The sequence below is a fragment of the Paroedura picta genome, chromosome 1 (assembly GCF_049243985.1).
Source record: "Paroedura picta isolate Pp20150507F chromosome 1, Ppicta_v3.0, whole genome shotgun sequence".
In the NCBI taxonomy this organism is placed as follows: Eukaryota; Metazoa; Chordata; class Lepidosauria; order Squamata; family Gekkonidae; genus Paroedura; species Paroedura picta.
In genome coordinates this window covers 151,789,514-151,805,440 of record NC_135369.1, presented here as the reverse complement: position 1 = coordinate 151,805,440, position 15,927 = coordinate 151,789,514, and the positions used below count along the sequence as shown (strand labels likewise).

The following is a 15,927-nucleotide window of genomic DNA, read 5'->3' as shown; positions in this document are numbered from 1 at the left end:
ATGAGCATACACTGTGAAGTCCTCTGGTGTACCAGATCTGAAAAAGCAGACCCCCAAAGAAATCTTGCAGCTCATCTAACAGACTGACTGGTGCATTAGCTTTTCTAAGCTACAAACTATTTAGTCAGCTGCATTTCTAGTCCCAGATAATGTATGTCACAATCTGTTTTCCTTTATGTATAAACAAAAGCTGTTTTATCACTGATCTGGATGTGCAGAATTACTTCAGCTGAGACGTTGTTTTAATATTGGCTGATTCTACAGTTACTTTGTTTTTTCCGTTTTGGATCCTGCTGAATTCAGATTGATTTGAATTCAGGTCTTCCTCTATCTCTCCCCACCCCTAGTTGAAACAGAAAGTGTTCTGCACTTGCTCAGAATGGGCAAGGGTGCCAGTTGCAGCAGGAGTCTCTGTCTTTCTTTTCTTGAATGGGGGTGAGGGTGGGGGGAGAGGATTGGAGACAGCAGAGGAGAGGGAAATAACAAGAGGCAAATCTCTGCCGAGCTAAGTTAGGGCTTCTGGAGCGCAGTCACTTTAAGGGAACCCTTGCAACCAGGAACCAGGAAGTCTTTGAACTGACATCTTGGCCAATCAGGGAAGACTGCTTTGCTCTGAGGTACAGAGCAGTGAGTTAATTAAGAAAAAGCAAAAATCTGCACATTTACTCATGGTGGTTTTTTTAAATACCGGGGTTTATATCAGCTCCAGGATATCATGGGGGAAAGGTAGGGTCACCATGAATCAATCATGCATGTTGCAGAGGGAAAATTTAAAGCACCCAAAATCTAAATGGATATCAAATTCAGTGTAGACTGAAGGGATTTAGTCGATCTGGGAGTGGGTAAAAAGCCCTGTGCAGACTACTGCATGGAGAAGCAAAATGTAATGCATCTTATAGCCACTTTCTGTGTGGGTCCTATGGGACTAATTCAGGAACAGAATTCACACAATAAATTGATTTATAATAAAAAGAATTCTTTAGCTCAAAATCTTTCCACCATGCAGAACATGCAACAAACCTGAGGCAGCCAACACATAGCAGTGAAGAGAAATTTAACTGATACTCTCCCTGAGATATGTTAAACAACTGGTTCTTGCTGGTGGTGAACATCTCCCCAGCAGACTCTCCCTGTCCTTCTAGCCTGCATTCACAGACTCCTCCTAAACCAGTTCATATGCATGTCATAAAGCGGCAAAAGTGTGCAATATATAAGCCAGAGAGTTAGGAGGACTGACTATATACTCCCACCATTAGCTACTGTAGGCACATTAGGATTTCCTTCCTTCCTTCATTTCTTCCCCACTAGTGGGAAGTCAAAGGGGCTGATATTATTATCCTCCCCTCCCACAACAATCCTGTGAGAATGTGTGATGGGTCCAAGACTGCACATGCTGGCAGAGGCTCATGGGAACTGTAGTCCATGGACAGTGGGAAAGCCACAGTTTGGCCACGCCTGCCACAGTCCAACACTTTAACTACTATCCCACACTTGCTTCAGGACCGCCTAAGATATTTATGTATGGTGGTAGGCAAAATCCACGCATTACCGCAGCATGTGTGAAACAGCCCTGTGATTCCATTTACACAACCATGGAAGGCACAACCAGCTGCTTCTTTTGCCTGAGGGGGAACAACTGTGAGAGCTCCACCATGCATGATTTTTGAGTGAATCACTCAACACTTCTGGAAGGTTGTGTTTGCGTGAGCCTTTCATTCAACACAGGCGATATGTGATCTGGGCTAAAATTGGGTGTAGCCAATGTTCACTCCTGAGTAGAGCAGTTCACATCCTGAGCAGAACAGAACTGCTGAAATCTTAATACAGACAATGGGCAGATTGCTGTTGACTGGGGATTCTGTGTTAATAAGCAGCCAGTCCCATGCGCACACTGCATAATGCACTTTCAGTGTGCTTCGGCAGCTGGATTTTCCTGTGCAAAAGAAGAAAATCTTCTAAAGTGCATTGAAAGTTCATTAACCAACGTGTGGACTGAGCCTGGTTGTAGCTTCAGAGGTTATGGGTAGCAATGCTCATTTAGAAACCCCATCATGCCCTTCTCCTAAATTTCTGGCTTCCAGTTAATTAAAAAGCAAGCACCCCTTTTCTTACAAGATAAAAGGGAAATTATTCAGGATTTTTTCACTGCATAATTTTAGGATAGGGAGAGCTTCAGCACAGCTCTGGGAACTTGTCCTGAGAATTCTCTTAACAGACCATGCTTCTATTGGTCTATTCCTGTACGTTTTAAATTGTTTTTGTTTGTTTCCTTTATTCTTTAACTTGAACCATGAGCAGAAAACCTTTGGGGCATTCATACTGTTTGTGGGTTGTCTCTTATGTTTGCAGTGGGGAACTTGCAAATGTCCAATTTCATGCAGCCTGTATATAATGTTAATCAGCATTTGCAGGCCCCCTTCTTGCAACTTGACTGTGTGAAAGAATGTACTCCTCTGGGAATACAAAGAATACCTTTTCCCCACCAATTAAGAGCCACGCTCATGCCTTTCCTTATCCCCGTCTCCTAAAAAGCTGGGATTAATTCTTGTGGTGTGACAAGATGTAACTTGGAGTCTTTCACAAGCAGGGTCTGGATTTTACCACTGGACGAGTTTCCCTCTCTCCATCATGAGTCCATTTGGACATTTGTGTGCAGCTATAGATATGGTTAGAGCCTCTCGTGGTTCAGAGTGGTAAGGCAGCAGACATGCAGTCTGATGCTCTGCCCATGAGACTGGGAGTTCAATCCCAGCAGCCGGCTCAAGGTTGACTCAGCCTTCCATCCTTCCGAAGACGGTAAAATGAGTACCCAGCTTGCTGGGGGTTAAACGGTAATGACTGGGGAAGGCACTGGCAAACCACCCCATATTGAATCTGCCATGAAAACGCTGGAGGGCGTCGCCCCAAGGGTCAGACATGACTCAGTGCTTGCACAGGGGATACCTTTACTTTTTACCTTTATAGATATGGTTGGGTGGACTTGAATTATTAGGCAAGAATGGAATCCAAAGGAAAAAAAACAGAATTGTCGTTTTCCTTAGCCACTGAATGCATTTCTCCCATGTTGCCACTGCAGTCCTGTGCAGGCTGACTCTAGTCTAATCTAATTGATTTCAGTGGATAAAGACTGGAGTCACTTTGCATAAAACTGCAGTGCAAAATTACTGAGGTGCAATTTTCAACAATACATCAAGGGAAATGAAATATCTGGGTATACTTTATTTCTTCTTGTTATTTCCATTTATAGCCTAGCTTTCCCATTATCCAAGCCACAGATTACTAGTATACCCACAATAAACCCTTTCCATCCATCAGATGATAGATTACAAAATATGATAACATCAGGCAGGCAGTAAATGGATTCCAAAATTTGAAATAAAATTTGGATGTTTATTTTTCCGATTTAGGTTTATGAATCAGTCCTAGGATGTTATTAGTTAAATCAATTCCCATACAACTAATAATTAATTTGAGTCCAGCGATGGTCAGGAACATTAATACAAGCTCAAATATCCACAGCTTCTCCCAAGAAGCAATTTAAATAAGCTCACAAGACATTGCCAGTTTCTTTTATTTCCTGTTGAAGACTCTTTTTGCTGTCAGTAGAAACATTTCATCAGGAGGGGGCTTCCTCTGACTGCCCGGCTGCAGGAACTTCTTAATGGTGGGAACATTGCTCATTCTCATTTTAAAAGCCTAAAATGCAAAACAGCGGTCACACCCTGAAAATTAATTCTGCACTAAGAGTTAAAAATATAAACACTTTTTTTAAAACATGCATGTTAAAACAAGCTCCTGTTAAACTGAGACTGTGCACAAATGCAATTGTGTGTGCTCTCACATTACCATGTCCCACAGAACACAATTAAGGATTCCTGGTTTGCTATAAACATCTATTCCTCACTATGTACAAGTGCCAGTCCCTGAATAAATAAATAAATTACCGGGATAAACAACATTTTGTCTGTCTTTCACAGGTCGGGACACTATGCTGTGGTTTAATCCAGGTCCAGGTTGAGAAGGTACCACTCTGAAGAAGTCAGCTTCTGCAGAAATGACTGCTGCTTCCAAAATATGGGGGGAGGACTTGAATAAATCCTCTAGTGATAAGCAGTGAATACATCAGTGATATTTTAACAAGGAATAAGCAAAAGTCAAGTGAACAGAATGCTTCCACTCCACCCCCAAGGATTTAAATGAGGTCCTGTGAAACCTAATGCCAAATCCCCTCTCACGCAGGAGCCTACAATTCTTCCTCATGAAGCCCAGCCCTGGCAGACTACAACTGGGAGGAGTGAGGGAGCACTAAAGGTATGTAAAGGGGGCCTGGAGGGGCTCCTTAGCCCTCTGAACCATTCTTGTTGATCAAAGTTACCCTAAACGGTTTGTTTACCTACAGAGCTCAGCTCATTAAAAAAAAATACAGAGGAAACTATTACACATGTATGCTAACGTCTAGCTTGTTCCTCACACATCGCTCATAGGACAACGGTAAAAAATGGATGACACTCAGAAGCTAGAATAGAGTGCTGCAAAACCCCACAATTTTCAGTGTAATTCAAGCCACAAACTCTAGCTCTCTGCAAACCGTAACCTCTAGTTTTCATTGGTCTGTATGTGAGGAAGTGTGGGTGTACACGAAAGCTTATGCCTTAAATAAACTGTGTTGGACGAAAAGGTGCCTCTGGACTCAGACCTGGTTCTGCTGCTTCAGATCAACCCGGCCACCTCCCTGAATCAAGTTTACTCTGTAACTTTTCTGAGCTTGTTTAGCAAACTTCCTTGTTCTCACTGGTGTCAGGTGCTACACAGCATCATCAGTTTGCTGGAGGTATGAGAAGCTGTGGATGGGCCCCTGCTAAGTGAGCATTTTCCTCAAGTGGAATACGATATGTCCTGTCCGAGGAAGGTGCACACTTGGCAGAAGGGAATCACTGGATCCAGCCTGTTGCCAAGCACGTATTTTTTTGAGCGACAGTGAGGGCTTAGGTTATCAACTACCTCAAATATATGATTATTTGGTCACTTTTTTACCTGCAGTGAAGGAAACTGTGAGAGAACAGTGGGCTCCATCTCCTCTACCATGAGTATGGCCTCGATTAGTTGTACATCAGCCCAGGTGAGTTGGGTTCCAACCAGAAAATGCTGGCTGCTGTCTTTTAAAACCTAGGAGATAAAAGTTTAATGGATGCAAAGAGATCACCTTCACTCATAAGCACGTCTCTTAAAGAATTATTATGGCACAAAAGTACGGAAGCCTCTGTGCATACACTTAACCACCCACTCCTCAGCCTTCAACCCACCAAATCCATCTACTTTGCCTGTACAAGAGGGACTCTGTTGGCCCTATGTCATGATCCATCAGAGGTAGGTCTGTCCCCGACGTGCACACCAGACTATCCTGTTGGGTGCCCAGAGGCAGATCCCAGGTAGATTCTGTCTTGTTTTTTCAGCACATGGGCCAGAACTGGTTCTCCCTGTGCATTAGATGGTTTGCTTCTCCCTAAGTCAGAACCCTACCACCTAATGCCAAATGACATTATTTCTAAGGTTTTTATTGAAATACACTGTTTGTTGCCTATTTGTTACATACTTTTTCGTATACTGGGAAGTATCTCTTCGTAGCTTGATCAACAATCAAATGAAGGTTCTTCTCCTTTTCTTCTGGTGGTAATTTGTAGTGAGCCCTGATGAGTCCCATGAGATCGGTTGTTCCTTCCACATACATGTCAATTCTGGGAGGGGAAACAACCAGCCACAATGAGTTACCCTTGCTATGGTCAATGTTATTCACCCACATCTTATGGCTGTGATTCTCAAACTGTGGGTTGTAACCTAGAACAAGGTCATGACCCTCTCACAAGTGGCGCACAAGGCTTAAACTCCTGAACTGGAAAAGAAGACTGTGGCCCTCCATGGCAGGAAGAGAAAGGAGGGCTGAGTTACTTCATTCCCTACTCCTCTCTGTGGTCCCCTTCATTCCCAAGACCATACTGCTCCTAACCATCAGCATCATGAGAGGCAGTGGGCACAGTTCTCAGACCTCCTCCACCAATGGCTGTTTGAACCAACCTTTACCCTGGAGCAGAGGATTCCAAAATTGGGGTTGGCTTCGACATGGGTTCCAACCAACGTGAGCATCACTACCTTATGGAATGCCTTTTTTGTGTATATATGACACTCGTTTCTATTTCTCTCTGCGGGAACCCTACTAGTCCCAGTCTTAGCATGAGAACTCTCCATGTTCCCCTAGTCCAGGCTTTCTCAGCCAGAGTTTCATGAAATCCTGGGGTTTCTTTATGACCCTGGAAGGGTTTCACAAGCACACTGGCCACACCTCCCACCTTAGTGCGATTACAGAGTCATCTGCAGAGTGTAAACATGCAGGGGAAATAAGCGTGCTCACAACACCTCCCCTTGATCAGCAATGTTTGGGAGGCAGTGTTGCTGATCATGGGGAGTGGGTACTTCCTCCATGAGTTCGCACTTTGCACTATGCATAAGACTCTATGTTTGCAGGGAGGTGGCATCAGCATGCTCAAACCCCCTACCTCCCTCCATGCAGTGCATCAGCCCACCAGTGGGTTGTCTGCACAGGTCTTCTTGTTTGCAAGGAAGCACAAACCACAGTTGGCTTGTTCAGATGGAGTGGAAAACCAAGGGCAGACTTGAATGAAGGAGGAGGAAAGGAATCAAAATACTCAAAGAGGAGAATGGAGTGCCTTATAGCTGGGGTAGTCAACCTGTGGTCCTCCAGATGTCCATGGACTACAATTCCCATGAGCTCCTGCCAGCAAATGCATGGAAATTGTAGTCCATTGACATCTGGAGGGCCACAGGTTGACTACCCCTGCCTTATAGAATTCAGGATGCCTGTTATATTGCCTCTACTGATCTTCAGAACAAACCTGCAAGGTCAGCCAGTATGACTCTCCTCCAATTTCAGATGGAAAACTGAAGCTGAGGAATAGTGACAGGCTACTGGGGAAGTTCATAGGAGAGGAGAGATCTGGATCTGGCCCTTCTAAGCTTGTTCTCTTAAGCTGAATTTACATGAGTTTTTCAGCCTGTCTCCCAAAGAAACGCTAACACCCTCACCACCCAGATGAATCACTTTGGATCATTACTTCTTAGGAGGCTAAATAAGGGGAGGGGGAGGACAAAAGCAGTGTGATGACTGATTTTAGCATCGACATGTCAGTTCATCCAGTCTTTTGTTTTCAATTAGAATGAAATGTTATATTCTGCAAGCACAGACAGACATGCCTCATGCTCAAATGGACATGTTGATTCAGTTGGCCATAGTACAGAACACTAAAAACAATCCTTCCCTGAGATCTTTAAGATTCCTTGAGTGAATAGCCTCCCTAGTTTACCTCAGTATCGTGTCAGTGCTCATTAATGGCACTAATTAATTAGTTGATTCTGCATTTTGCTTCAAGGCAGCCTTCTTAGAGCCTACCCTGAAGTCTATTTTCCATAGTACATGAAGTGCACTTGGGGCAAGTGTCTTTGGACAAAGGCATCTTGCACCTTCATTAGATATGAAAGCAATATGGGTGTTAATACAGTACATAGCTCTCTCCTTCAAGGTCTTCCCATAGAGGTTGTGTTTTGCAGCTATGTAGTTGAGGATGGCTCGGGTTTGTACCAGCCTCAGTCCATCAATTTCCACCATAGGGATTTGTTGAAAGAGCAAGTATCCATCTGTTAAAAGAGGAATGTGTCACACCATTTCATTTCGGCATACTCTTTCAGAGTTATCTCTCTAGACCAGGATTTCTCAACTAGCGTTTCGTGAAACCCTGGGGTTTCATGACAGCTGTGGAAGGGTTTCCCAAATGGGTGGGAGTTAATTAGTTTTAAATATTTTTTAAAATCTGTTGAATATTTTGGGGTGATATGACAATCCCTTCCCAAAATGGCCAATGATAGGCCTATAGGGGTTAGGAGGGGGAGGAGCCCCAGGTGGGTGTGTGCACAGCTATGCTTCCCAACCATATTCTGCATGATCATGCTACTTAGTTCTGAAATGTCTTTAAAAAGTTGAGAAAGGCTGCTCTAGACCAAAATAATGTTAAGACCTTCATGGGCCAGTTCTTCTGTGAGGCAAAACACTCGGATTTCCTCTTACCAAGGGTCAATATAAATATTAATAGCCCTGCTCTGGCTTGCAGGTGTCTGTAATTGTGCTTCCCTGCCTACACCATCCTTTTCTCCTTCAAGGTCAATTCAAGAATGTGGTGAGTGTCTAAACCTGGGAACCTGTGTCCAGTTCTGTAACTAGGTGGGAGAGGGGAAGCTGGAGCAGAGGTCATCTTCTAGAGCAGCGGTGTCCTGTGACTCTCCAGATGCGCACAGACTACAATTACCATATGCCCCTGCCATGGTAATTGTAGTTCATAGGCATCTGGAGAGCCACAGTTTGGCCACCCTTGTTCTAGAGGTTCCATCAAGAGTGCTTGGGTTTGGGAGACTACCTGAGGCCAGATGACCAAAGCCTTTAATTAAGCTATAGGCAAGAGGGAACCATGCTAAATTCATGATTCAACTGGACAGTGGATCTGACTATGCCAAGCCCCATTGTGATGGGCTGCTACATATATAATACTTACGCCTATAGCTTTGATATTCTAAAAGGTGTGCCATCTAATACCAGGTATTGAAATATTAGATAGAAAAGCTAGCTTTCCTTATTTTCCTGCTGCAGGATTGTAGAGATTGTGTTGACCAGTGATATATTATTTCACTAGTATTTAAGAAACCTGTGTGCAGATAACCTTGAAGACCCACATCTCTGAGCACTGACTGCTTGCCCAAAGGGTAGTGTGTCAGAAGGACCCAAGCTTAGGTGTTTGACATCATTCAGTCCAAAATTAACAATGCCTCCTATGCAAGACTTGTATCAATATATTTGACAACTCATTAAAACATTCCCCTTCCACAACACATGGAGACGGATCTCATCTGCTTTGTACAAGCAGAAGTGCTAAAATTATTTTCTGCTCTCTATTTGCACTACACCAAAGTGATCATATCCCTACTATCTTTTCCATGTCTGCAGAGCTGAGCAGAAAGTATTTCTCCTGTTACTATTTCAAGAACAAATTAAATGAAATCACGTAAACTCTTGGCTACACACCCTCTTGCCGCACATACTTAACCCCCCCCCCTCTGTTTTGTAGTAGATTATAGGTGTGCACATTGATTCGGGTTATGTGTATTCAGGATTGTGTATTATATTCTTTGAATACTTTGAATGGTGCATGCAAGCCTCAGCTTACACACAGTTAATTAGGGCCCCAAATAGTATATCAGTTGTTTTATGTAATGACTCAGTCTTGGTTGCAAGCATGGTATTATTTCACATCAGAGAGATGCAAAAAAAGGAAGTTTTTCCTATGCTGATGGTCTTGCTACTTTAAACAGATATAATTGCTTGTGCTATTCTTTTTCTTTTTTCCTCTGTTCTACAATCTCAGTTGGAGCACACCCAAACATATGCCATTAGACTATACTATCCGGGCTGAGAGAACAGAGATACTATTTCCTCATACATGAAAATACTGCACTGCATTTACAATGGAAATTTTTTCAGTGCCTCCTTAATAAATCAGCATAGGGATGGGGATTGCCAAAACATGGGAATACAACAGTGTGAGGTGAAAGCTGCTGGGCAGGGATGGGCATGAACTGGGAAATACTGTTCATTTTCATTCATGGTTCATGGCATGCCTAGTTTGTGGGCCATGAAGTGTCACAAGATTTTAAGAGCTAAACAAATGAGTTCGGTTTGTGAAGTTCATGATGTGGTAGAAGCCCTCCCACAGTGTATCCGAGACACCCAACATGCAGGGGTTCTCTGGCTGACTCTCCTCTGCCTGTCCTAAAAGTTTGGTGAGGATTGGATTTACGGTGAGTGAGTTATGCCCCCCACAAAGAAAGTGACCCCTATTTTTTTCTAATGGGGAGGCCAGCAAAAAAAGACAAGGGCAATAGAAGCCCAGCAGAATGGAATCAAAGTCCTAGAGAATCTCTGCAGTAGGTATTGAAGATGGCTGTCATTTTTGCAAGCCCAGCAAAATGTGCCCAGCAGAACCAGTGCCACTGTGGCAATGAAACCCAACAGGACTAAGGCCAAATCAGCAAATCTCTGCAGCAGAAACTGAATGGGGGTCCTTTTAGCAAGCCCAGTGCAATGTACTAGTGCCCAGAAAACCCCAGTGCCATCTTGGCAATGGCATCTCAACTATCATCCAAACAAGGGGGGACATTTTTGCAAGTTCAGTAGAACCAGGACAATGTACAGAGTGCCCACTGTGTCACTGCTATTGCAAGCTTAAAAGGACAGATCTCAAAGCACAGAGTCACAAATCCAAGCAAGGGAGTGAGATTTTTGCAAGCTCTGTGCAACAAAATGGGAAGTGAACACAAAGGAACACTGGCAAAGGGGGAGGGGTCTTCTTGAAACTGACATGACTAATTTGAAACTAACAATAGTGTTTCCAAGGCTGGATAATTACACACACACTCACACACAGAGAGAGACAGAGAGGGGGGAGGGGGTTGGCAAACAATTTGTTTGAGTGGAAACAATTTGCCTGGAAATGTATCCATTCATGAACTCCCGTCAAGCTCTATGAACTGCTTAGAAGTTCATGCCAGTTGACCTGCCATGAACCATGAACTGATTACAAGTCATCACAAACTTTAGTATGTGAGCTGGTTCATGCCCATATTTGCTGCTCAGAATAAATGAGAAACCAAATAATGGCAAAATCAAAGAAACAGCAAGCTCAGTATTGGCACAATTAAAGGCTGATGCTTGGATTTAGGCTGCAATACTTTCCAGTGAGTGAATGTGAATTATTTAGTAAACTGTGTCATAACATCTATACTATGCAGTATAATTCATCCAAATTATTCAGTAGTGCTCCACCCCCAAACTCTCATTCAACTCTTATATCCACATTCCTTACAATCCCCTCTTCTTTTTATTATATTTGGGACAATGTGACTGTAATGTTTATGTAAGTAGTATGTAATATAATTTAGAATCTAACTCTCTGGTCTAAGGACAGGATAACAAACCTAGCAAAGCTGATCACTTGTGGGAATGCTTCCATGCTTGGGTGGAGACAGATGGGGCAAGCAGCTAGTCTCTTTTAATATTTCTTTTCAGAACTGGAAAAATATCTGCCATTAATTACTAACCTTGACATTTTATTTCTCCGATGTTTTTGTAAACTACACCTAAAGGACTGATTACCCTTTTTTAGCAAAGAATTATCATACTGCATAATTTGGATGTTATGGTGTTCTTGTTTCCATGCTTGATGATATATATATACTAGCTTCAAAACCTGTTCCTAAGAACGGGCCTTGAAAAGGTCCCCTCCCCTGGCCAGGCAGCATAAGGGGGCTTTGGGCCGCAGCTCGCAGCCAAATCAAGTGGGGCGGGCGGGGGCTGGGCAGCTCGTTAACAGGGCCGAGACAGAGCTCCTTAGCAGGCAGTCAGCAGACTGGGAGGCCTTCATGAGCAAGCCCAGCCTAGCAGGCCAAGAGGCCCTCGTTAGCAAAGCCCTCCACCACAACCCTTTGCCCAGAGCCCTCTCACCTGCTGCTGGCTACAGGCACTGAGGCGTCTGAGAGCAAAGAGGCTAGAGTCCAGGGGCAGGGCCAATCAGGACAAAGCTGGCTGCACCCGGATACGTCCCACCCCCTAGGCTGTTTCAGAAATATATAGAGGAACAACAAATATATATACCTTTGGGTAGGTGTGATTTAGACGGGAAACAGCTGCGAGGAAAGGGTTGATTACCAATTCAGCATTTTGGCTGTTACTCCAGTCACACATGCACATTGTGAGCACTTTTAACCATTTGGAGAGCCTAATCTCTCCCTTCCTGTATTCCATCTAGGTTGGTATTCTTACCTTTTAACAAGTTCTCATACTGTTCTCTAGTTTCCAAAAACTCTTCTTCAAACTGAAGAGGGAGAGAAATTGTATATGCATAACAGAAATAAACAAAAGCTTTTGCAGGCCATTTGTTTCAACTATGTGAGGCCACAGAACAGAAGGTATGTGTTTGTGCTATACGTAGAACAGAAGCCTTGCTCTGTATCAGAACTTTGACTAAGTAGAGATACCCAATTGCTGTGGAACTTTACAGTCAGGAGATGGGCAAAGAGCAGTACGAGCTGGATGGATTTTTTTTCCTGTGGCACTGGAACCCTTGAAGTTATGCTGCTCTTATATTAAGAAAATGTTTTTAAAATATCAGTGTGTTATGCCTCCTAAATACTGACAGATTGCATAACAGTTTGATAGACTGGAGTGGTGCAATGGAATTGCACTAAATAAATAAATGTATGTTTTAGTAGCCGTATTGGTTGGCTCAAGCAGAACAGTTGCACACCATGCCACCAATATTCAGTTCAGTGTATTTCTTTGCCTGTGGATATGGGCAGCATGGTAGGTATCTAACAATATAAGCATAGAATATAAATATTATGACCGAAGGGATGCCAGCCTCCAGGTGGGGCCTGGGAATTTCCCAGAATTACAACTCACCACCAGACTATAGAGAAAAATGGAAGCTTTGGAAGGCAGACTCCATGGCATTGTACCCCATTGAGACCCCTGTCTTTCCCAGGTTCTGGCCCCAAGTCTCCAGGAGTTTCCTAACTTGGATTTGGCAACCTTATCCCCTATTGCCCACCGGATGACCTGGTTACCATATACTAGAGCCATGTATTATCTAACCTATGGAAATATAATCAGGTCTTAATAATATCAATTGGTATTTTTAGGGTTTGTGTGAAAGTGTGTGTCTATCACATTGTATAAAATGTCTATCATATTGTATACAATGTCACAGAGAAGCCAAATGTGCATGTGTGTGTGATAGAGAGAATAAGATTTTCTGTTTTAGCAAATAGTATTCCTGCTCATGTCTAGATAGGGCTGCCTGCTCTGGGTTGGGAAATATCTGGAGATTTTGGGGGTGGAGCTAGGAGTGGGCAGGATGTGGGGTGGGGAGGGACCTCAGTGGAGTATCCAATGGACTCCATCCTCCAAAGCAGCCATTTTCTGCAGGGGAAGTGATCTCTGCCACCTGGAGATGAGCTGCTAATCCGACATCCCTATGAGCAGAAACTTCATTTGAAGTTTTCATAATCCATTTAATTTATAAAAATAGCAATTAAGGGAAGACTAGAGATGGAGGGGGCCAAAATGACTATTCAATGGTGCTTTTTTGGCTAAACTGGACAGCTGGTTCTGGACCTTAGATTTTTTCCTCCTCAACAGTGAGTAATCAGTTCCCACTGGCCCCAAGGCACATCTTTGGGGCTGGAATCTAGAAAAGTTCTAGTTCAGGCAGCATGATCTTCAGATGAGCTCAAAGTCTGACTTCTCTTTTTTTTTTGTTAAATATTAAAAGATGGCCAGACAGACCATAGCATGCTCTTGAACAATGAGAACCCTGCTCTTGCCTTCATTATTTACCACTTGGCTTTCGAAATAGTGAGAGTATTGCATTGAAAAACACTCACACACATGGCCATGGATGATTTATAGGTCCCACAGTTATTATTGTGAATTTTAAAAATTATGCAAATGTTCTTTCACAGAAATTAAACTGAAACTGGCCAATGGCGTGAAGATCCATTGTTCATGATGGTATATAAATTGTTTTTTCCTGGGGTTTCTCAGTTTTGTTCTGCCTCTTGGCTCACCATGCCAATCTCAGACGCCTGCAGGAGGAGCAGCAACAGTGGTGGTGCCTCCACTGCCGCCAAGCTGCTCCCCCTGCCACAACCCCTGTGAAAGGGTCATTTGACCCCCCCAGGTTGAGAACCACTACTCTAAATCAAGAAGTGGGTGGATTGCAGATTTTTAAAATTTCTTTTAAAGGCAAAATGTAGCATTTTTGTGAGTGGAGCTAAGCCTTACTTCCTCCCCTACCTAATTTTACTGACTTTGCCGCTGCTTGTGCTTGCCTCCCAGCAAAGCTCTCTTCTGAGATGGAAACCATGAAATGCTCAGAAAATAAAGGACCACAAGGTGAGATTGAGAGGAGAGGGCGAGGCTTTGCCCTCCTCACCCCGTGCGTACCTATCTAAATACACCTGGTTCCCCCCACCCATAGTTGTATCTAGTTTGTTCCTGAGTTTTCCCTTTGTCTAGAGCTTTAAAAAGACATTGTAAGATTGGCATTTGTCCTAGCAAACCACCTGTATGACATTCACTATGCAAAAAGAGGCCAAACCTCAACGCCAGCTGCTGCCAAAAGCCATCGGACAGGCTCCATTCTCCCCCTTGCATTAAAATAGTAAAGTTTCGGTTTCTCAGCCATGGTTTTCAAGCGACAGAAATTCTGAAATATAATGCAAAAGGTGTGCGAGTCACCAAAGCAAGGCAAGCAAGGTATTCGTCAGGGCAGGCAGGTCCCAAATTTTTTAAACTGTTTTTTTACTGTTTTATGATTTTCTGGGTATGTTGTTTTTATTGTTGTAAACCGCCTTGAGATGACTTAGTCAGGAGAGGCGGGGTATAAATTAAATTATAAATAAATAAATGAAATTTCAAACTCTGGGAATTCAACCCAGATCTTCAATAGTGCTTTGCTATGCTGCTTTTGTTTCAAGCAGTCCCATCTGGCTTCTCCAGGTGCCTTGAGAGGCTTACAATCGTGGCATGCTAATGGAGTGAACACAAACCCTGGAAAGAAAAAAAAAAAGTAACCAAACCTTCAGGAAAAAAATTCAGCTGCCTGAAATGTTCTCAGCGTCCACCTGCCCGCTCTTTTGTTTCCATGTAACAAAGCGTCAAACTTCCGCAGTCCAAGTTTCAGGCTAAGCAAACAGGCTTCTTATTTTTCTAACAGAGGATACCACCAATCATGCCCTCTCTTAAAGAATGCTGGGGCTTTCCCCTGTAGGGCGCACCCAGGGGATAGTGAACCTGCTCTTCTAAACATTTGAAGTGCCAGTATGTGCCTCAAGCGTAATTTTTGAGTCTCAAGAAAGGCATTTTTAAAAACCCACTCAGAAGTTTAAAACGTCTTGTGAATGTATCGAGGGACACTTTGTAGATATTTAATTAACTACTAATTAACCCACTCTAGAAGGCAGTTAACCACTAAACCAACGGCCCGCCTCTTATAGAATTCAAGTATGTCTTTGGGTTGCCACATTTTTTGTGGGAGTTCAGAGTCTCTTACGTTGCCCAATAAACACAGTCTCGACAGAAAAGGTAAATTTATTCAGGTAAGGAGAAACTGCCGATTACAGGTCTCTCAGATGCAAATGCAGATGCCCACTTCTACAAGTGTAACACTATACCATCACATATTATGATATGATGCCCGCACAAATTTATCAAAGGCATACAGAATTTTCAGCAACTAACCTGTAGTGAGACTTTGATCTGAGGTCCCAGCTACTCCTTCCTTGTGCTGCATAAAAAGCTTTGACCGGAACAATCACCTTCTGGAACTCCACCCATCTCTGCAGTCATGTGACATTCATTCAAGCAGAGGCAGAAACAAGCATCTTTTTGCACATGACTATGTTGTGGCTGTTAAGTCTCCAGGCTCAATAAACACAGAAGACTCCAATTCTTCAAAACAGCTCTTTTTATTTAGCAACTCCAACATCAAACAACAAACATCAAACAAAGAAAAACAGGCATGCTCAGGCACTTTTATAAATTCAAAAAAGCCCACCAAACCCCTGATTGGTTCCAAGCGGAACAGTCTGATCAGACCTTAATAGGTCCACTGGATTGGTTAGTTCCCAGGCTAGCTGAAGTCTTCATTTGCTCTCTTGCCTGTGTTAAAAACATTCACACACGAACACAGCATTATCGTACTTTCTGTAGGGAAGAGAATTGTGGATTCATGGCAATCATGTGCAAAAGGG

The 15,927-nt window shown here is 43.2% G+C and overlaps 1 protein-coding gene across 2 annotated transcripts; it reads right to left on the bottom strand.

Annotated features, from left to right (window-relative positions):
* Positions 1-3,369: 3,369 nt before the first annotated feature.
* Positions 3,370-15,530, bottom strand: LOC143823190 (glutathione S-transferase A4-like). Of its 2 annotated transcripts, none has more exons than XM_077309240.1 (7): positions 15,416-15,530; positions 14,274-14,381; positions 11,936-11,987; positions 7,575-7,707; positions 5,594-5,735; positions 5,035-5,166; positions 3,370-3,696 (listed from the first exon to the last, which is right to left on the bottom strand). In XM_077309240.1, the coding sequence occupies exons 2-7, from the start codon at positions 14,358-14,360 to the stop codon at positions 3,571-3,573; spliced, it is 672 nt and encodes a 223-aa protein (XP_077165355.1). In that variant the 5' UTR covers positions 14,361-14,381; positions 15,416-15,530; the 3' UTR covers positions 3,370-3,570. The 2 variants fall into 2 exon arrangements, with proteins under 2 accessions (XP_077165355.1, XP_077165364.1); XM_077309249.1 differs by lacking the exon at positions 15,416-15,530 and adding an exon at positions 14,755-14,900.
* Positions 15,531-15,927: the final 397 nt, after the last annotated feature.

Excerpts from the sequence above, each read along its gene's own strand:
- LOC143823190 (XM_077309240.1), bottom strand. The coding sequence starts at position 14,360 with ATGGCTGAGAAACCGAAACTTTACTATTTTAATGCAAGGGGGAGAATG. Across the intron at positions 5,167-5,593 it reads ACTTCCCAGTATACGAAAAA|GTTTTAAAAGACAGCAGCCA; the intron begins GTATGTAACAAA and ends TTTATCTCCTAG. Across the intron at positions 3,697-5,034 it reads CACAGTTTCCTTCACTGCAG|GCTTTTAAAATGAGAATGAG; the intron begins GTAAAAAAGTGA and ends TTTGCATTTTAG.